Source organism: Pan paniscus, chromosome 11, assembly GCF_029289425.2.
Source record: "Pan paniscus chromosome 11, NHGRI_mPanPan1-v2.0_pri, whole genome shotgun sequence".
In the NCBI taxonomy this organism is placed as follows: domain Eukaryota; kingdom Metazoa; phylum Chordata; class Mammalia; order Primates; family Hominidae; genus Pan; species Pan paniscus.
In genome coordinates this window covers 72244219-72267113 of record NC_073260.2, presented here as the reverse complement: position 1 = coordinate 72267113, position 22895 = coordinate 72244219, and the positions used below count along the sequence as shown (strand labels likewise).

Sequence of the window (22895 nt, the reverse complement as noted above, 5' to 3'; positions counted from 1 at the left end):
GAAAAGAAGAAAAATAAATACAAGTTTTGAGAGAAAGCATCAGAAGATTTTGAGTTTGGGTTTCTTGTAATTTAGGGCACTATAAACCCTTTCCCAGTAGGTGGTGCTAGAGTATATCAGTTCCAAAATCCAGAAAGGCTGGCTTGGTCCCTTTCCTCTCCACATACAGAAACAAAACAAAACAAAACCCCTCACAACCAATCAAATACCAGAAGTTGAGCATTGACTGACCTTTTGTAGTGATGCCAACTTTAGAATAAATTATACTTTCCTCTGTATTACACAAAAAAAGAGACTATTTGAAATGCACTCCCCTTGTGAGGAAATACTGTAATGCCAGCAAGAGTTGAAACCTTTTATTCAGTATTTTTCCTCTGAGAATTTGTCCTTCATTCTCGAAAGATGTTTTCCATAGCCACTTAGTACAAAGTAAAAGGAGTTTCAGAGATTCCCAGTTCCACATAATAAACGCAATATAAAAAGAGGTTTGCAAATGCTCACCTCCCCAACAATTTTCTCATAATGAAAGAAAACATGAGAATAATAAAATGTCAGTATAATATGATTTAAGAATACACTAAGGAAAATCCTTTAATTTCTCAGCCAAATAATACAGAGTTATGTATACCCAGGAAACTAAGACCTGATGGAACTACCAGAGACTTTTCCTTTCTCAGCCTGGGCTAGTCCCCAAAAAAACACATTTATTAAAGTGTATTCTCTTCCTGGCCCATGGATACACTGAGATAGACTTTCTTGTATGATGAGAAATGATCACTTGTCATTTTCATTCCAACATCTTTAGTTTAATCATAAATGTGTCATTGAAGACATGTATAAAATGTAGGTATAGCTCGGCCGGGCGCGGTGGCTCACGCCTGTAATCCCAGCACTTTGGGAGGCCGAGGCCGGCAGATCACGAGGTCGGGAAATCGAGACCATCCTGTTAACACGGTGAAACCCTGCCTCTACTAAAAATACAAAAAAAAAAATTAGCCGGGCGTGGTGGCACACGCCTGTAGTGCCAGCTACTCTGGAGGCTGAGGCGGGAGAATGCCGTGAACCCAGGAGGCGGAGCTTGCAGTGAGCCGAGATCGCGCCACTGCATCCAGCCTGGGCGACAGAGTGAGACTCCGTCTCAAAAAAAAAAAAAAGAAAAGAAAAGAAAAAGAAAGTAGGTATAGTTCTATTGGTTTCTTATCAAAAGCAACATTCCTCTGCCTATTATTCCCAGCAGTATCTTGCCATTTCCATCTTATCTGCCCATGAGAGTCAAGAAATGATTGTATTTCTTTAATGTGCTAAAGAATACAGCTAGTGCAAAGGGCTTGGAAAGATTGCAAGAGAATAAGAAGCATCTGCATATACAGAAGGAGATAATTTTTAAGTAAATGAGTGATGACATTTGTAATTTTTCTCCTTCAGCTTTAGATTTCAGGAATAAAACACTGTGAGTGTAAGATTATAAAGGCCAGACCGCCGATGGAGGTTTGGGGCACTCCTTCAACCACTCACAAATTGGACAGTATGTTTTGATGGAGCGTGCCCTCCTTTATCAGGTATTTCAGGTTATGAGGAGAGGCTACAAGCTGTGAATCAGCATAGCTAATCGAGACAGAATTTGTGTTTTGTGCTTCATGGATCTTTTTTAGATTCATGTCCACTTAAAGAAGGCAGCCAGCTCCTTCATTCTTTCAACCTCACAGGAGGTTTGTGCTGTAGGACAGAAAGGCTAATTATCCAGCAGATGATCTGCCTTCCTGGCACTCCTTGAGGGAATTATGCCAGATAGGGGAAAGGGAGACATGTGCCTTGTGGAAAAGAGAAGGTGGAAGGGGAGGCATGCCCCAGAAGTCCAGGATGGGAAGAGAGATCTGCAGACTCCCAGGGAACCTACAGCTTTCTCCTTCACAGCATTGCAGGAGGTGAGCGGAGTTTTGGGTTAAGTGGGAGGGGTGTGGCTGCCTAGTATGCCTGAGGGGCTGGAGTTTAGGCTGAGTTTCACAGCCTTTGCAAAGTTTACTGGGCTTCCAGATGGCACTAAAACCCAAGGCTCTCAGATTTCAGTAGCCCTTGTAAGTTTAGACAAGGCATCTCAGTGGTAACCGGATGAGTAAAAGACCCCCAAATGCTTCGGTTTTCATAAGGTGGGTGTGAGTGAGACAGCACCAAAATAAATTCAGATTGAATTATCACGGGATTTGAGCTCAAAAAAAGATCTAAGCTTACTTTAAATAATTACATTTGATTTCTCAGATTTTTTTTACTAAGACTTATATTTATTTTAGTTCAAGTTTAGTTTCTCATTCTGAGATTTTCCCCTAAAAATGTAACTAACTGTCCATGCCAACAAAGGCAAATAACATTTTTGTCCCAAAGAAAATAAAAAATGCAAGAAGTGGGGAGAATTGTATAAGAATACCTTTTTAAAATACTGTTCTTTTCTGGGTAAACATAATACTTGATAAAAACTCAAGGAACTATCATTATTATGTAACAGGCAAATTTTTGCAAGATAAGAATTAGGGAGGGGTGCGTAGATTTTAACATCCTTGTACCTGCAAGTGTGCATGGCAACAAAAGAATAATGTTTGGGCTTTTATGATGTGAATCAAGAGAGAGCCTCATGGCTGAATTATCCAGTGACATAGAGAAGTTATTGTTCACAACCTTTTATGTTAGGGTAACAAGGAGATGACAGCCAAGACCTAACTAAGGTCATACCACAATTCCTTTGGTTCAGTGTTCTAGCCACACCTTGCTGTACCTCAGTTCTTCAACAAACAAGGTGTGTGCCACCTTGTGGTTAGAAATTCTCAGCAGATAATTGTTCTTTTATTCTGGCTTATCTAGAGCTAAGTTCAGGACAGACAAGTGTTTCAGACATCTCCATTTTAAAGCAAAGTCAGGTTTTTCCCTTGAGATTTTGCTGCTCCCGGCATTATGCTGTGGATCCTACCAGAGCTCTAGTCTCAAGCTTTGTTTCCTGTCCCAAGAGCTCATGACCCCTCACATTAGCAGATCCAGTACTCACTCACTCCTCTGGATTGCCTTCTTATTTTTTATTTATTTATTTATTTATTTATTTTTGTGAAAGAGTGTCATTCTATCGCCCAGGCTGGAATGCAGTGGTGCAATCTGCTCACTGCGACCTCCGCCTCCCGGTTCAAGCGATTCTTGTGCCTCAGCCTCCCAAGTAGCTGAGATTATAGGCGTGCACCACCACACCTGGCTAATAATTGTATTTTTAGTAGAGACAGGGTTTTGCCATGTTGGCCAGGCTGATCTCAAACTCCTAGCCTCAAGTGATCCTTCCACCTCCGCCTCCCAAAGTTCTGAGATTGCAGGCATGAGCCACCACGCCAGGCCTGGATTGCCTTCTTATATCAAGCTTCTAGATTCCCTTATTTTTACTTTCCTACCATAATTTTAAAAATTGTTAAATTGTGTTGAGATTTTTCAATGTGCTTTACCAAAAAAGGTTTTTCTGAATATCAAATCAACCATTTTGACCCCATTTTCCATTTTCTGTCAAGTACCTCTGAGCCAGTCTTTTGCCTACATCACCACACCAACGTTAATGCTAAAAAGATAATTTTCAGAAAAAGGTGAAATCATAACCCTCATTCAGATATGAAAATGAACATGTGTTAAATAATTTTACTTACATAATATGAGGGAGCCACGGAGATGTTATAACTGATTCAAAGGAAAAGTCAAACAGCTCTAATTTATCTAGAGCACAGAATGTTGAAATTAATTGGAAATGCAGACAAAACTGATTTTTCCACATTCATTTAGATCACTACCAAACTGGACACAGAAAGTCAATTAATGTCACTACCAGACAAGTCAGAATTTGTTTATCAGTTACCTACCACTTACAAAGATTTGCAAAACAGCTCAAAGACAATGAGCAGGGGTAGAATTTGATACCCTAAAAGAGTTGTCAGACTATGTTTAGTTGCCCACTGAAACACAAAATTTTTTCATACACTGATCTTGTCAAGGCCATTAATGACTTCTACACTGAAAAATTCATTGTCATTTCTCCATAATCATCTTGCTTCAGTTATTAACAGCTTTTGATATAGCTAATGACTCCCTTTCTTTTTGGAAAAAAAATTATTTGCTGTCCCCTTTGCTGATTTCTCTTTATTTTCATAAACTCTTCTCCACCTGTACTCCTTGTGTAGGTGACTTCATCTGATTCCAAGTATTTAAATACCAACTATATGCTTAAAAAATTCCTAAGATTATATCTTTAGTCCCAACATCTCCTGGATACACCTGACTTATACATTTTTTGGCTTACATCTACTGTCAAGTTGCCATCTTAAATTTCTGCTATCTGAAACTGGACTTTGATTTATTTTAGTCTACCCCTTTTCAACACACACTCTCACACACACACACACACACACACACGCAAACACCCACACCCACACACACACCTGATCTTCATATAGTTCTAGCTACTCAAGAAAAATCTGCAGAGTCATTCTGAATATCTTCAAATTGTCCCTCCAGGTTCATTCTCTTTTCTAAATCCTGATCCATGCCAGCAAACTAAACTGAATGTCATCTCTCAGTAAACATCTTGCAAGTGTGTAATAGCCTTTTACACTTGCCTTTCTACAATCTATTCTCATATGCAAACAGAGCAAACTTTTAAAATGAATATCATATCCTGCCCTTTAGACCTTCTTGCTATTCCTTGAATATACTTAGAATATTCTTGTCTCAGGGTCTTACTTGCCTGGAAGGTGTTTCCCTTAGATATCCATTTTGATTTCTCCTTCACTACAACTCCATGAATAGATGTCACCTTATCGGAGATTTTCCTGACTCTCATATGAAAGAGCATCCTTCCCCTTCTCCACTATCATTCTCTATCCCCCCTACTCTACTTCACATTACTTCACAGCACTTACCACCACTTTACATAATTTATATATCTGTAGTGTATTTATATTTGTTTAAGGTTTATTTGATATCTTTCCTTGTCAGAATCTAAGTTCCATGAGAGCAAGAACTTTTGTCTGTTTTTTTCCAGTGATGTTTCTGCTGTGTATATAAACATGTCTGCATCATAGTCACCCCATACGGGTGTGGAGTGAAATAAAAGATTGAATAAATGAATTGACCAATGATGCAGAATTTATGTTACGACACACTGAGTGATACATGGTCAGTACTACTGTTATTTGAGTCCCAATCATTTTTCAACAGGAAGAAAAGAAGTTCCCTACATATAATCACAAATATAATCAAATACTTGAAAGATGTTCATTGGTCTCAATGTGACTTTAAAGCTGAAACACAAAATCAGAGTTGAGCAACGATTTCTTAAGAAGCCAATAATGAGGAAACAAATCAGCAGGATAAACAAAGATCTATATAGAAGAAACTTCACATCATTGTGGGTTCAAGTTATATTTTCTTTGAGTCAAAAAGCACAGTTATGCTATTGATAGTATAATTAGCATCTTGTTTAATTCATAAAATTGCCTTGAATAAAGTAATGATTGCCTAGTGAATTTCTAAGTTCTCCATTGGAAGAGAAATATAAATATATCAAATCCATATTATGTAAATTTGATATATAATATAAATTTGATATATTTATATTTCACAAGCAATAGAATAAATGTTCTTCATCTTCCTTTCACAGAATTACTTCATTTCATTTTTATAGTTTTGTATTTAGAGGCTTCTATACTTTTATTATATCAGTAACTATTAAAATTCAGCTCTTTAATGAAGCAATTCCAGCTTTATCCTATGCATCTGTGATAACATTGAAGCAACTCTCCTATGGCCAACTCTATACCATTAAATTATTTTTCATTATATCTTCATGATAGTAATAGAGTGTATTGATCCTGGTATTTTTTCTGAAGATTACTAGCATAAGAATTATCTGGGGAAGCCAAAATTCAAATTTCCACACCATCTTATTTGGTAAACAATGAAGAATAAGACCTATTTAAACCAACTTAATTTTTTTTTTTTTCTTTGAGATGGAGTTTTGCTCTTGTTGCCCAGGCTGGAGTGCAATGGTACGATCTCGGCTCACTGCAATCTCTGCCTTCCAGGTTCAAGTGATTCTCCTGCCTCAGCCTCCTGAGTAGCTGGGATTATAGGCACACACCGCCACACCCAGCTAATTTTTTTTTTTTTTTTTTTTTTGTAGAGATGGGGTTTCACCATGTTTGCCAGGCCGGTCTCGAACTCCTGACCTCAGGTGATCTGCCCACCTCAGCCTCCCAAAGTGCTGGGATTACAAGCATGAGCCACTGTTCCTGGCCTAAACCTATGTAAATTAAATGAACATAGGGAATAATGTAAAGGATAACTGGTAATGGTTTCAAATATGGCTTATTCTAGGAGTTCGAATAATAGCTCCAGAACCTGCCATATCTCCATCCTTAGATTCTACTTTCCTTCATGTTGAGTGATTCTTAGATTCCTCATGACAAGATGTTTGCCAAAATCTCTGTTCCAGGAATAAAGATGTCTCCACCTCTTTCCAGTAGCTCTTGAAAAGCCTTAGAATTAACTTTGTATACCTTAAGAAAATCAGTAACTTTTTCTCTGTCAATAGCAAGGTTGAAGCAAAAGAAAAAAAAGAAAGATTCATCTATAATAGGGACTAAACATGAAAATTCTTAGACTTAAATATAGCAAGAGTAGCATAAGATTTATATAAAAGTTAATTTATGAAATCCAAATGAAGTACATAAAATATTCCTAATGATACTACTATTATAGAAATGTCACTACTTCTAATATTATTATAGAAATGTTATGCAACTTAAATTACAATCTTAATAAGCTTTTCTGTTGAACAATATAAAGTGATTCTAGAATGTATGTGGAAAAATATATCTCTAGAAATAGTCAAGAAATTTATGAATACTGAATAATAACAAGAAGGCGAAGTAGGAGGCTTCCAGATACTAAAATAAATATGGAGTAACTGTAATCAAAGGTAAGTGTATAATTTTAGCACAGGAATAGGTAAATACATTAGTCAAATATGCCTGAGCATCCATAGAAAGATTTAGTAGTTATAGGATTTTAATTGAACTTAGTGAGAATGTCTAATTTAATAAACGATGCTTGTATGTTTGATTATCCATGTAGAAGAAAAATGAATCCTTGCTCTAAGAAAAATATTGAAAGAAAATTTAGAAGGTTATTTGTGTAAATTTGAGATGGGAAAGATATTCCCAAGTATGACAGAAATCACAGAAACCATAAAGGAAAAGCTAGATATATTTGGCTCTTTTAAAGTTACATATTTCTGCAAGGCAAAAGATACCAGAAACAAAACGAAGAAACAAATTTAAAGATATTTAAAGTGTTGAAAATTAAATTAATTGTAGAATAAGTTTATTTTTCTCAGGCACTAGTTATTAAAGGATCATTACATGTGAATTCCTTCTGTAGAATTCATAGGATTATCAAACTGTATAAGCAACAGAAAGAGAAATTACAAATTTTATCAATAAAACGATTTTACAATTAGCACTCAAGCTTTTATTGTCTAGAAATATCTTTCTAATGAAATGATACTTCTAGAAAAGCATGAAAAATCACCCCAATTCTTTATTTTAAAAATAAGTAGATAAAAAGCAGAATGGTACTCATTCGAAAAGATACAGAGTAAAACAGAGCAAAAGAAACACAAAGGCAATGAAAAATAATTAATAAGAACTCAAAAATGTCCCTTTCAAACAAAAGTTGAAAGGGTCAACAGACTTGCACTTTTGACCAAGAAGGAATTTTAGAAATGTGAGTCGATAGAAAAAAACATCCTGTTTTTCAGTCCAATCATGGCAATGAAAAATAAGATTCTGGAAAACATAAAAGTGGCATGCCACAAGATAAACATAAGTCACTACTCTTAAATGACTCTTAAATTATGAACAAAATGTAGACATTGTAATAACTGAAATGTATTTTAAATGTAGGGTTTGATCTGATTAATGGAGAAAATCCCATAGCATCCCTACTGAAAGAAACTATAAAAAAGAAGTACTGGTAAAACAGCTTTCTCAGGGGGCCATGGTAACTGTGAGCTAATATCATTTGTATTTGGTAGGAGGTGGGGAAGAATGGGAGATCATTAACTTTTGAAGGACTTCAGTGGATGAATGCACTCAATCTGTCCCAGATGCATGTCATTAAGAAAGAATAAACTAGCTAACATTGCCAAAATTGAGTTCACTTAAGGTATCAGGTCAGGGATGTTTTTCATGATCTGTGTCTTTAATAAGGATATGTTTTCCATCAAAGTGGCTAAAATGGGAAAGACAGAAAATATCACATGTTGAAGAAGGTGTGGAACAACCAGAGAGCTGTTTTATGGCACTGGTAGGAGTGTAAATTGGTACAACAATGCTGAAAAACTAGCTGGCAGTTCAAAAATTAAACAAATGAATGTTTGTGACTCAGCGGTTCCAGTCTTAGGTTTATATGGTCAACAGAAATGTGTACCAAAGAATGTTCACCAAAGAATGTGCACAAGAATGCCCAAGCAGCACTATTCATAACAGAACCAAACTAGAAACTAAGTGATTACTAGTAGCAGAACAAACTCATAAACTGCTGTATTCACCTAACGGAACACTCTACAACAATGAGAATAAATGAAGTGCAACTATGCAACATGGAAACAGGTCTTGCAAACACAACATGGACGAATCTTCAAATGCAGTGTGGCACAAAAGAAGTCAGGCACAAACAGCATGTGTTGTTTACTTCCCTTTATATACAATTAAAAAACAAGCTAAACTATGGGCATTGGAGGTCAGGATAACGGCTGTCTTTGGAGCACAGAAACCAGAGACTGTAAGGGGAATCAGAGGACAGGGGGTTCTGGGATGCTGGTAGTTCTCAGCTTGTAAAAATTCATCAAGCTATATAGTTATGTTTTGTATGCTTTTCTGTATGTATGTTATATTTTAATAAAAAGATTCCCAACACAGGTGTGTGTGTGTGTAGTACAGAGCTGGAAGCAATAAGTAGGAGAAGTGAGCAAGTTAATTTTCCTTAGAGGAAATCATTTATAAAAATTTATAACTAAAATGCAAACAGCAACTTTCTATTTATAGGATAATGGACTGCATATATATGTTGTCCAATAGCCTAGGAAAAACAACATCTTTGGTTCTTATCTCAAAGCCAAAGGCTAATATTATACCTGCTTCAAATAATTGTTTTCATGTACTTGATTCGATTATGTAAACTAAGAATATTGCTGTATTAGTCTGTTTGCATTGCTATAAAGGAATATCTAAGACTACAAAACTCTTTTATTTAATTTGTAAATAAAAGAGATTTAATTGGCTCACAGTTCTGCAGGGTGTACAGAAAGCATGGCATCTGCCTCTCCTCCTGGTGAGGGTCTCAGGAAGCTTACAATCATGGCTGAAGGCGAAAGGGAAGCTGGTGCATCACATGACGAGAGACAGCAAGAGACAGCAAGGAGGAGGTGGCAAGCTCCTCTTTTTTTTTTTTTAATGTGTATTTTTATTTATTTATTTTTGATTTATTTATTTTCTATCTCAACAGGTTTTGGGGGGACAGGTGGTGTTTGGTTACATGAATAAGTTCTTTAGTGGTGATTTCTGAGATTTTGGTGCACTCATCACCTGAGCAGCGTACACTGTACCCAACATGCAGTCTGTTATCCCTCGCCACCCCCAACTTTTCCCCCTGAGTCCCCAAAGTCCAATGTATCATTCTTATGCCTTTGCTTCCTCATAGCTTAGCTCCCACAGATGAGTGGGAACATATGATGTTTGATTTTCCATTCCTGATTTATTTCATTTAGAATAAGCTTCCAATTCCATCCAGGTGGCTGCAAATGTCATTATTTCATTCCTTTCTATGGCTGAGTAGTATTCCATGGTGTGTGTATGTGTGTGTGTGTGTGTGTGTGTGTGGTGTCTGTCTGTGTATCACATTTTCTTTATCCGCTCATTGATTGATTGGCATTTGGGCTAGTTCCATGTTTTTGCAATTGCAAATTGTGCTGTTATAAACATGTGTGTGCAATATCTTTTTCATATAATTATTTCCTTCCCTCTGGGTAGATACTCAGTAGTGGGATTGCTGGATCAAATGGTAGATCTACTTTTAGTTCTTTAAGGAACCTCCACACCGTTTTCCATGATGGTTGTACTAGTTTACATTCCCACCAACAGTATAAAAGTGTTCCCTTTTCACTGCATCCCCACTAACAGCTATCATTTTTTGATTTTTTAATTATGGCCATTCTTGCAGGAGTGAAGTGGTATTACATTGTGGTTTTGATTTGCATTTCCCTGATAATTAGTGATGTTGAACATTTTTCCATATCTTCTTTTGAGAATTGTCTATTCATGTTTTTTAGCCCACTTTTTGATGGGATTGTTTGTTTTTTCTTGCTGATTGGTTTGAGTTCTTTGTAGATTCTGGATATTAGTCCTTTGTCAGGTGTATAGATTGTGAAGATTTTCTCCCACTCTGTGGGTTGTCTGTTAAATCTGCTGATTATTTCTTTTGCTGTACAGAGCTTTTTAGTTTAATTAAGTCCCATCTATTTATTTTTCTTTTAGTTGCATTTGCTTTTGGGTTCTTGGTCATGAAGTCTTTGCCTAAGCCAATGTCCAGAAGGTTTTTTTTCCAACCTCATCTTCTAGAATCATTATGGCTTCAGGTCTTAGATATAAGTCTTTGATCCATCTTGATTTTTGAATAGAGTGAGAAATGAGGATCCAGTTTCATTCTTCTACATGTGGCTTGCCAATTATCCCAGCAGCATTTGTTGAATAGGGTGTCCATTTCCCACTTTATGTTTTTGTTTGCTTTGTCGAAGTCCTGTTGAATATAAGTATTTGGGTTTATTTCTGGGTTCTCTATTCTATTATATTGGTCTGTGTGCCTATTTTTACACCAGTACTATGCTATTTGGTGCCTATGGCCTTATAGTGTAGTTTGAAGTCGGGTAATGTGATGTCTCCAGATTTGTTCTTTTTGCTTAGTCTTGCTTTGGCTATGCGGGCTCTTTTTTGGTTCCATATGAATTTTATGATGCTTTTTTCTAGTTCTGTGAGGAATGATATTGATATTTTGATAGGGATTGTATTGAATTTGTAGATTGCTTTTGGCAGTATGGTCATTTTTGCAATATCGATTCTACCCATCCATGAGCATGAGATGTGTTTCCATTTGTTTGTGTTGTCTATGATTTCTTTCAGTAGTGTTTCATAGTTTTCCTTGTAGATGTCTTTCACATCCTTGGTTGGGTATATTCCTAAGTATTTTATTTTTTGTGCAGCTATTGCAAAAAGGGGTTGAGTTCTTGATTTGACTCTCAGCTTGGTTGCTCTTGGTGTATAGCAGAACTACTGATTTGTGTACATTAATTTTGTATCCTGAAACTTTGCTAAATTCATTTACCAGTTCTAGGAGCTTTTCAGATGAGTCTTTAGGGCTTTATAGGTATATGATCATATAATCAGCAAACAGCAACAGTTTGACTTCTCTTTACCAATTTGGATGCCCATTTTTTTCTTTCTCTTGTCTGATTGCTCTGGCTAGGACCTCAGCACTATGTCGAATAGAAGTGGTGACAATGGGCATCCTTGTCTTGTTCCAGTTCTAAGGGGGAATGCTTTCAACATTTCCCCATTCAGTATAATGTTGGCTGTGGGTTTGTCATAGATGACTTTTATGACCTCAAGATATGTCACTTCTATGCCAATTTTGCTGAGGGTGTTAGTCATAAAGGGATGCTGGATTTTGTCAAATGATTGTTTGTGTCTATTGAGATGATCATGTGATTTTTGTTTTTAATTCTGTTTCTGTGGTGTATCTCATTTATTGATTTACCTATGTTAAATTTTCCCTGCAGCTCTGGTATGAAACCCATTTGATCATGGTTGATTATCTTTTTGATATGCTGTTGGATTTGGTTTGTTAGCATTTTGTTGAGGATTTTTGCATCTATTATAATCATGGATATTGGCCTGTAGTTTTCTTATTTTGTTATGTCCTTTCCTGGTTTTGGTATTAGGATGATACTGGTTTCATAGAATGATTTAGGAAGGATTCCCTTTTTCTCTGTCTTCTGGAATAGTATCAATAGGATTTGTACCAATTCCTCTTTGAGTGTCTGATAGAATTCAGCTGTGAATCCATCTGGTCCTGCACTTTTTTTGTTGGCAATTTTTTTATTACCATTCCAATCTTAATGCTTGTTATTCGTCTGCTCGGAGATTCTATATCTTCCTGGTTTAATCTAGGAGGGTTGTAAATTTCCAGGAACTTATTCATCTCCTCTAAGTTTTCTAGTTTATGTGCATAAAGGTGTTCATAGTAGTCTTGAATAATCTTTTGTATTTCTGTGGTATTAGTTGTAATATCTCCCATTTCCTTTCTAATTGAGCTTATTTGGATCATCTCTCTTCTTTTCTTGGTTAATCTTGCTAATGGTAAATCAATTTTATTTATCTTTTCAAAGAACCAGCTTTTTGTTTTGTTTGTCTTTTGTATTTTATTTTGTTGTTGTTTCAATTTAATTTAGTCCTGCTCTGATCTTTGTTGTTTCTTTTCTTCTTCTGGGTTTGGGTTTGGATTGTTCTTCTTTCTCCAGTTCTGTGAGGTGTGACCTTAGATTGTCTATTTGTGCTTTTTCAGACTTTCTGATGTAGGCATTTAATGCTATGAACTTTCCTGTTAACACCACTTTTGCTGTATCATGGAGGTTTTGATAGGTGGTGTCACTACCATCATTCAGTTCAAACAATTTTTTAATTTCCATCTTGATTTTGTTGTTGACCCAATGGTCATTTAGGAGCAGGTTATTTAATTTCCATATACTTGTATGGCATTGAGGATTCCTTTTGGAATTGATTTCCAATTTTATTTTACTGTGGTCTAAGAGAATACTTGATATAATTTTGATCTTCTTAAATTTACTGAGACTGGTTTTGTGGCCTACCATATGGTCTATCTTACAGAATGTTCCATGTGCTGGTGAATAGAATGTATATTCTGCAGTTGTTGGGTAGAATGTTCTATAAGTATCTGTTAAGTCCGTTTGTTCTAGGATATAGTTTAATTCCATTGTTTCTTTGTTGACTTTCTATCTTAATGACCTGTCTAGTGCTGTCAGTGGAGTATTGAAGTCCCCCACTATTATTGTGTTGCCATCTATTTCATCTCTTCGGTCTAGTAGTAATTGTTGTATAAATTTGGGAGCTCCTGTATTAAGTGCGTATATATTTAGAATTGTGATATTTTTCTGTTGGACTAGTCCTTTTATCATTATATAATGTCCCTCTTTGTCTTTTTAACTGCTGTTGCTTTAAAGTTTGTTTTGTCTAAGAATAGCTACTCCTGCTCACTTTTGCTGTCCATTTGCATGGAATATCTCTTTCCACCCGTTTACCTTAAGTTTATGTGAGTCCTTTATGTGTTAGGTGAGTCTTCTGAAGACAGCAGAAACTTAATTGGTGAATTCTTATCCATTCTGCGGTTCTGTATCTTTTAAGTGGAGCATTTAGGCCATTTACATTCAGAGTTGGTATTGAGATGTGAAGTACTATTCTATTCATCATATTATTTGCTGCCAGAATACCTTGGTTTTTTTCACTGCATCATTGTTATATAGGTCCTATGAGATTTATGCCTTGAGGAGGTTCTATTTTGATGTATTTTGAGGATTTGTTTCAAGATTTAGAGCTCCTTTTAACAGTTCTTGTAGTGGCACATTTTCTCAGTATTTGTTTTTCTAGAAAAAGACTGTATCTTTCCTTCATTTACGAAGTTTAGTTTCACTGTATACAAAATTCATGGCTGATAATTGTTTTGTTTAAGGAGGCTAAAAAGAGGACCACAGTCCCTTCTATCTTTTAGGGTTTCTGCTGAGAAATCTGCTGTTAATCTGATAGATTTTTCTTTTTAGGTTACCTGATACTTTTGCCTCACAGCTCTTAAGATTCTTTCCTTTATCTTGACTTTAGATAGCCTGATGACTATGTGCCTAAGCAATGATCTTTTTGTGATTAGTTTCCCAGGTGTTCTTGGAGCTTCTTTGTATTTGGATGTTTAGATCTCTAGCAAGGCTGGGAAAGTTTTCCTTGGTTATCCCCTTAAATATGTTTTCCAGACTTTTGGACATCTCATCTTCCTCAGGAACACCAATTATTCTTAGGTTTGGACATTTAACATAGTCCCAAAATTCCTGGAGGCTTTGTTCATTTTTTAAAATTCTTTTTTCTTTGTCTTTGATGGATTTGGTTAATTCAAAAGCCTTATGTTCGAGCTCTGAGGTTCTTCTGCTTGTTTGGTTCTATTTCTGAGGTTTTCCAGTGCATTTTGCATTTCTCGAAGTGTCTCCTTGACCAGAAGTTATGGTTGTTTTTATTTATACTATTTCAGTGAAGATTTTTCCTTTCATATCCTGTATCATGCTTTTTATTTCTTTAAGTTCGACTTTGCCTTTCTCTGGTGCTTCCTTGATTCTTTCTCTGGCAATTCAGAGATTTCATCTTGGTTGGGATCCATTGCTGGTGAGCTGGTATGATCTCTTGGGGGTGTATTAAAGAACCTTGTTTTGTCATATTACCAGAATTGTTTTTCTGGTTCCTTCTCATAGTCTGGGGTAGGATATGTCAGAGGGAAGATCTGGGATTCAAGGGCTGCTGTTCAGATTCTTTTGTCCCACAGGATGCTCCCTCTATGTGGTGTTCTCCCCCTTCCTCAAGGGATGTGGCTTCCTAGGAGCCAAACTACAGTGATTCTTTTTGCTCTTCTGGTTCTAGCCAACCAGTTGAGCTACTGGGCTCCAGGCTGTTACTGGAGAGTATCTGCAAAGAGTCCTGTGATGTGATGTGTCTTCAGGTGTTGCAGCCCTGGATACCAGTACCTGCTCTGATGGAGGTAGCAGGGGAGTGAAGTGGACTCTGAGTTTGTGTCGTGTTTATGTTTAGTGCACTGGTTTTGTGTTGGTTAGCCTCCAGCCAGGAGGTGGCGCTTTCAAGAGTGTATCAGCTGTGGTCCTACAGGGAGGATGCAGACTTGCCCTAGGAACACCTGGTTAAGTATTCAGGTTTCTCAGGCAGTGGGCAGAGCCATAGAGCTCCAGATTATGACTTTTGTCTTCAGCTACCAGGGTGGCTAGAGAAAGACTACCAGGTAGGGGAAGAGATAGGTGTGTCTGAGCTCAGCCTTTCCTTGGGCAGGGCTTGCTGGAGTTATATTCCCATGGGAATTATGGCTGCCTCTGCTGAGTCATATATGTCACCAGGGAAGTTGGGAAAAGCCGGTAGTCACAGGTCTCACTCTGTTCCGACACAGCCCACAGTCCTAAAGGCCAGTCTCACTCCCACTGTGCCCCCCAACAGCACTGAGTCTATTTCCAGGCAGCCAGTTACCAGGGCTGAGAACCTGCTCCAGACCACAGCCTCCCTGTTGAGAAAGCAAGCCGACTCACAGCTTTTCAGTGTCTCACGCAGCCTCCAGCAGTGATCCAGTTCCTTCAAAAGGTCTGTGGATTCTCTTAGCTTTGCTGGTATGTTCCTGCAGTAGTTTTTGGAGCAAAAGTCCATGACATGAGTCTCCACACACCAGTGTGTCCATCTGAGAGGGAGCTGCAAGCTAGTCCTGCCTCCTATCCACCGTCTTAATCCCCTCTCTTGCAAGCTCCTTTCAACAACCAGCTCTCATCATCACCAAGTAAATGGCACCAAGCCATTCATGAGAGATCTGCTCCCATGACGCAAACACCTCCCACCAGGCTCCACCTCCAACACTGAGGATTACATTTCAACATGAGATTTGGAGGAGACACACATTCAAACTATATCGATTGTTAAATCAAGAGATATCATCTTCTAAATCATTTCACTGCCCATAGCAATTTTACCTTTCGAAAGTCTTTACAAGCAGTACTATTCTGTGACCCACAAAGGCCTAGTGAAGTAGATTGCCAATCAATAAATATTTTAAATGGTCATGAATTATCCAGTATATGTTCAATGACTTTACATTTAAGTCACTTAGCTAAGTACTGCTGGGACAATAGGTGACATTCTGCCTTTCAAATGTGTTAAACTCTCTTCCTAATCTGCTGGATTTCTAAACTACCCTGTTTTCACCGACTCAGATGGCAAAAGCCTTTAGCAATGCCAAACACATAGATGAAAGTCAAAATGCTGGGCAGAACAGTAAGAGGCACACTGAGGCCCAATGAGGACTGCAAGTATGGAATGCTAGGAAATAGTGTAAGCTAGGTGAAGTTGGCATGGAGGAGTCAAGGAATGAAGACTCTAGAAAAGCGACCTTCTGTGCAAAGAGGTAAATTGGTAGAGCTATACAAATATGCTTATCAAAGAAAAAGCATCCATCATGTTGAGATGGTATAATTCCCTTGAACCCCTTCGCCAGCAGGAACTGAAGTGGCTCATTTCACTCAGGCTGCCACTGGCCACTCCTTGCAGGAGGAAGCATGCGAGCAAGGGAATGAGGGAACCAGAGTGAATGAACTCTAGAACTGGCTAGTCACTCCTCTCTGGAGGGAGCAGGCTCTATGTGGGCCCCACAACGGTGTCAAAACATGTTACAACCAGTGCTCTTTCAGCTCTGCAGTCCGGGGACTGCCAAGTGTCAATCAGCTCAGTGGAAGGTCACAGTGGCAGCCTCTGTCTTCTTGGCGCCCAGGTTCTTGTCCGGCATCCAGGAAGAATCAGGTCACACAAACTGAAAGGTGATTAATGCAGAAGACTTTATTGAGCGGTGGGTGGCTTTCAGTGGAAAGGAAGGCTGGAAAGGGAATGGGAAGGTGATCTTTCCCTTAAACCCAGCCATCTCCGGCTGCGCCCATCTCCGAAGCTGCACTGTCTGAAGTTAGCCACGTTTATCTGTTGTCTCTGATGCTCAGTTGCTTCTCTGCTCGCCACTCAGCTGCTTGTATCCTTGATGCCCAGTTGCTTGTGTTGCTCTGCCAGCTGAAGTCTTTTATGGGCACAGGATAGGGGTGGGGCAGGCCAAAAAGGCAACATTTGGGTGGAAAAATGGGGTCAGTTGTTTTCACTTAGGGCCGAGGTTCCAGGCTTAAGGGTGGGGTTCAGGCAGGAGCCCAGCCCTACTGTATCAATGTCAGGGTCTGTTTTACAAAAAGAGGTTATTGCAAAGCAATTTTCAGATGCATACCCCATTTATATGTGTAAGGAGGGTAGGAGGAAGCTTGAATATTTATGACCAGTCTTCGAACAACTAAAATATGTGTATGTAACTTTATGACTATATATACACATTATGTACAGGTATCTGTGTATATAAATGCATATATATATATATATAATTGTATTATCATTATTTATGTCTACTCTAAGGAGTTTTGCAACTTAGGGATAATATTTTAGTCATTTTTTTTTATGCTTGGCACCTAAAGTGCCTGGCTTAGACTAGGGCCCTGAAAACACTCATTAACATGAAATAAAAGTGTTTTGTATGTATGCAGAGTTTCTTGATGAATCAATGAATAATCTCAGACATCTAAGGTTTTATACTTACAGTTTTTTGTCTTCCTGTATTCTCAGTTGCCAGCTTTTGTTTTCATTTAATTAATGCAAAACTTCTATATCCTGCAGTTTCAACTCACAGTTCGGTTGTCTAGTCTGAGAGTCTGAGGATTCACTCTCCCTCTAGACCAGCTCTACCAGCTTTATGACAGATACTTGCCACCCTTAAACATTTCTTTACCATTTACATGAGTTCACAGATGTGAAGGGAATGTATAATCTTAAGTAAACACAATATGCTCTGTATTAGGCTTATGCTCTAAATACAGTGCTGTACTTATAGTATTACGTTTTTTGAAAAATTCATAGTTTTGTCAGCATTCTATTTACAGCACATTGCCACATCTTTCTCTTTTCCTATATTTTTAACAAAATCAATGAAAGTATACATGCAGTATTTTACACTTGCTATTTGTAATATATTATCCCTTCATTCCAAAAAGTAAACTTCCACAACAATCATTAAATAGCAGGAAATATTAACCATCTGCATGCATGTATCACACTTCAGTTTTAAATTTTAGTTTGGAATATTTCAAACATAGAGAAAATTAGAATAAAAAACGTGATGAACAGCCTTCAACTCATAATCAAGTTCTATGAAATTATATATTATATCATTGAAACTCTGTGATACCTTCCCCATCTTAAATCCTTTCTCCACAGAATACTGGATTTTGTGTTTATCATCCTCATGTAAGCATTTATTCCCATAGTATAAACACTTGAATATGTCCATACAAAATACAGCATGATTTTTCGTGTGTTAAAAAAAATTATGTAGGCCGGGCACGGTGACTCACGCCTGTAATCCCAGCACTTTGGGAGGCTGAGGTGGGCGGATTGCCTGAGATCAGGAGTTCGAGACCAGCCTGGCCAAAATGGCAAAACCCTGTCTCTACTAAAAGTACAAAAAAGCTGGGCGTGGTGGCGGGCACTTGTAATCCCAGCTACTCAGGAGGCTGAGGGAGGAGAATCGCTTGAACCCAGAAGGCAGAGGTTGCAGTGAGCCAAGATTGTGCAACTGCACTCCAGCCTGAGTGACAAGAGAAAGACTCTGTCTCAAAAAATATATATATATAAATATTATAATATCTTGCTCCATATGTACTTCTGCAATTTACTTTTTTACTGAATGTTTCAGCAATGTATTCATGTTGATTTATGTAACACTAGCATACTTGTTTATACTACCGAATTCTATTATATGACTACAACATAATTATGTATATCTAGCATCTTATTTATGAGCATTGGGTTGTTTCTAGTTTTTCACTTTTAAAAAAAGCTGGAATGGATAATGCATGCCTTCTTCTGCATTTGTGTGAGGATTTCTCTAATGGAATTGCTAAGTCTCAAGCAAGTAATCTTCAAGTTTATTAAACGTTTTCAAATATTTCTTCATATTTACATACCCAATCAGAGTGAATGTAAGTTCTCATTTCTCCAAATACTTAGCACTATTTGTATTGACCTATTTGTAAATTGCAGATTGTTCGCCAACCTACTATGTGCAAAACAGTATTTTAGGTTGCTTTAATATGTATGTCACTGATTATTACTGAGGTAGGTACCTTTTTATGCTTGTTGGCCCTTCATATTTTCACCTATTTATAAGCCTTTCCGATTTATTGGGATGGAGATCGGTGACTTTTTCCTTATTAAGTTGAATAAAGTCTTCTTAATTCTGGATACTACTCCTCTGTCTACTCTGTGTTCCAAATATCGTTTTTCACTCTATGGCTTCTTTAGCTTTTGTCTATTATGCCTTTTTTAGTGAAAATTTACCATTTCAATGTAGAAAATGAATTGTTTTCTTATGGATTGCATTTTCAGTATCTTGTTTAAGAAATTTTTCTTTATTCTTCTAAACATCTAAGGTTTGACTTTTCTTATGGAGGTCTTTAACCTACCTGAAATTGATTTTCTGAATGGAATAACTTTGGAACGTACTACAAACACAACTTAATATTTTGAGATGCTGCCAGAATTTCTTTTAAATTAAGGCATATACTGTTGAAACCATTGCCATTATGGAAACTACATAAGTTTTAAGTTGAGTTTGATGTAGATTTTAACTCTGCAGTAAGCCTTACCTGAAGAGTATCTTGGGCATATTCATCTTTCTGAGCCTCTTTTTCTGCAAAAAGTTAATACTAGGCCGGGTGTGGTGGCTCATGCCTGTAATCCCAGCATCTTGGGAGCCTGAGGCAGGTGGATCACTTGAGCTCAGGAGTTCGAGACCAGCCTGGCCAACATGGTGAAACCCCGTCTCTACTAAAAACACAAAAATTACCCAGGTCTGGTGGCACATGCCTGTAGTCCCAGCTACTCAGGAGGCTGAGGCAGGAGAAATGCTTGAACCTGGGAGGCAGAGGTTGCCATGAGCTGAAATGGTGCCACTGTACTCCAGCCTAGATGACAGAATGAGACTCTATCTCAAAAAAAAAGATTAGTACTAATGCCTGTTTCATGGTTCGTGTCAAAATTAATAATTCAGAAATATCTACTATATTGCCTGACACACAGAGTATGCTGTTAGGGACTCGATCTCTGGCAGTGAAAGGAAATAGCAATAGCTTGAGAGAACCAGAACAAATCAAGATGAATGCTTGCTTATCTAATTTTGGCACAACAAGATGATGATAAATAAAAATGAATATCTCACATTTTGGAAACTGATAATATGAATGTCTGTTGAGATTATAGGATCAGACTTTCCCTCTGTGAGTCCTAGATAATCCTAGGTTAGGAAGTGAAGATTCAGAGTTCCGCCCAGGACAAGGGCCAGAAGAGACAGTTCTCTGCAGCTGAGAGAAGGCTCCTTTGCTTCTTTATTTTACCAGCCTCAAGGTGTTCATAAGTTGGAGTGAACAGCTCTAATGGGGATTGGATTGGTCAGGGTAGGGAGTGGGTGGGGGGACCTATCCACAGGGAGAAAAGAATGCAAGGAACTGTTCCAGGATGCAGTCTGGGAAGAGTCTGTGCTTAAGCAGTAGGCTATAGAACTTTTTAATTTTTCTGGAGTCATCCTTTCCAATAGCCCCAAACCTTCAAGTAAATTTTCTTCAAAATCACAGCTAAATCTCAGTTACAGTCTTGAAAAATGGGTAAATCCCAATACCCATGCTTAGATACAAACAGTCCAGGGAGAGAACAGGGATCCTTCTCTTCATCAGAATGGACAGAAGACATGGCAGATGCCATCAGACAACAATGTTTCTGGTGGAGCCGATGACACTGTCAGCTACCCATGCATTTGTGTTGGCAAGATGCAATGGGAAGAGAGGAAAAAGTTCAGTGACATTTTGGAATGCACTTGAGATGTTGGCTTTGGAAAGCTTCCTAAATACCAAGGACATACTTTGATTATGGTTCTGGAAAGACACATGAGGGCTAATTTCCATTAAAATGTGCCATAAAAATGAAAGGAAGAGAGAGAGAGCCTGGAGCAGTAGCATGCACTTGTAATCCCCAGGAGGCTGAGTTGAGGGCATCACTTGAGGCCAGGAGCTTGAGATCAGCTTGGGCAACATAGCGAGACACTGCCTCTACAAAAAAATAAAAATAAAAATAGCTGGGTGTAGTGGCACACACCTGTAGTCTCAGCTCCTTGGGAGGCTGAGGCAGTAGGATCACTTGAGTCCAAGATTGTGAGGCTGCAGTGAGCTATAATTGTGCCACAGCACTCCAGCCTAGGTGACAAAGCGAGATCCCATCTCTAAAATAATAATAACAAAAAACATTTTTAAAAAATTAAGAGCTTCTTTGATGAGACTTGGACCTTGGACCTTGTAGATTAAAAAAGTGTGAGAAGACTGAACAGATTTTTAAGCCGAGGAGTTGTAAGCAACACAGTAGAAATTAAAATGTGAGCAGAGATATCAGAAATAATATCTTTACCAGACATTCTTAGACACTTCCTTTTTGCTAAAGCTTTTCCTGTTCTCTCACTAGATCCACTCACTTAATCATTAATTAATTCCATCATTCACTGAACATTCAAACCAATGTGAATGGATTGAATGTTCAGCCTCCTTGTAGCCAATTCAATCCAATTAAATGTGTACTACATACTTCAAATAGTGCTAGACACTGGGGATACAATAGGAAGCAAAACAGACTTGGCCCCTGCATTTGGGGAGCTTGCCAGGTGGTAGAGATCAGCCTTAAAATAATGAATGGAACCAGGTATTGGGGCAGGGATGGAGGATGTAATCAAGAGATCATCAAATGATTACACCCCAGCGCAGTACCATATAGAAATGAATGACACTATAATATCTGGGAAAGAGAAAATTATGTTTAATAAAGGAATCTTAAAACATCAGAAACTCAGAAAGACTTTTAAAAGCCATTAAAATGAATGTTTTGTAAGTTGATCATCTCACTATGCTGGGAAATGTATTCATGCGCCATGCATCAGTACACAGGAATAGCAGATAAAAACAACACTTTTGTGTGCAGAGTTTACTGTTTGTGGGGCCTGATAGTCAAACTGAATGGAAGTACACTATTCTCTGGAAACAACTTGAAGGATAAAAGACCTATAAACTCTTATTTTTTTATGTATTTTGGCTCTTCCAGTGTTAACAATAGAAAATATGTTGACTGCATCCTGCATTTTTTTGTTTATCTAAAGAGAAATGCAATGGAGGTATTCCTCACAGGGAATTTCTTTTTATAGCTTGTTAAGCCATAAAAACAACTCCCTTTAGCTATTTCTGATTTAAAGTGCATGTAGCATAGGATTTTTGTATTTGTTTATTTAAAGCATGACTTGAATTTTGTGAGGAGGTCCCATGTGAATCTGAAACATCAAATTGTGTATCTACACTTCCAGAGTCCTGGAACCATCTGCAAACCAGGACAGATTTCACAGCCTAATTAATAATTATGTAGATAGTAAAATCCCCAAAGACCCCTTCTGCCTTTCTTTAAAATAGTTCAGATTTCTTCTTGTGTTATTATGGGTTGATATTTCATCTGAATTATAGGTTTAACTGGGAATAAATTAGAGAATTACAATGTAGCAGGCGATCCTGTTCTTTTAAATTTTGGGTGCAAGTTTTCTTCTGTAAAAGACTTGAGACCAGGCACATCCTGCACTCATTTGCATCATGGAGTGGATAATGTTTCCAGACTGATCTTTGTCTTTATAACGTTACCAAGAACTCCCAGGGACTGTGGCTACAAGGAGGCCTGGGAGATGTAAGTGTCTGCATATACTTGTATGAAGCAGGGTATTTAATTCCTATAACTCTGCTTTTGTATTTCATACATGTTGCCTCTAAGACCTCACTCATCTTGGAT

At 37.8% G+C, this 22895-nt stretch overlaps 1 protein-coding gene across 2 annotated transcripts in view; it reads left to right on the top strand.

The window, feature by feature from the left end:
- Window positions 1–1781: 1781 nt before the first annotated feature.
- The window catches only part of ALDH1A1 (aldehyde dehydrogenase 1 family member A1), a 179361-nt gene continuing 158247 nt past the window's right edge, over window positions 1782–22895 (top strand). The window contains exon 1 of one of the 2 annotated variants that reach the window (XM_003822194.7): window positions 1782–1925. Coding sequence is in view for 1 of the 2 variants with exons in the window: in XM_034967559.1 (XP_034823450.1) it covers window positions 1806–1925 (120 nt within the window). In the remaining variant the exon portion in view is untranslated. The remainder of the gene's footprint in view (window positions 1926–22895) is intronic. The other variant, XM_034967559.1, reaches the window with a different exon arrangement.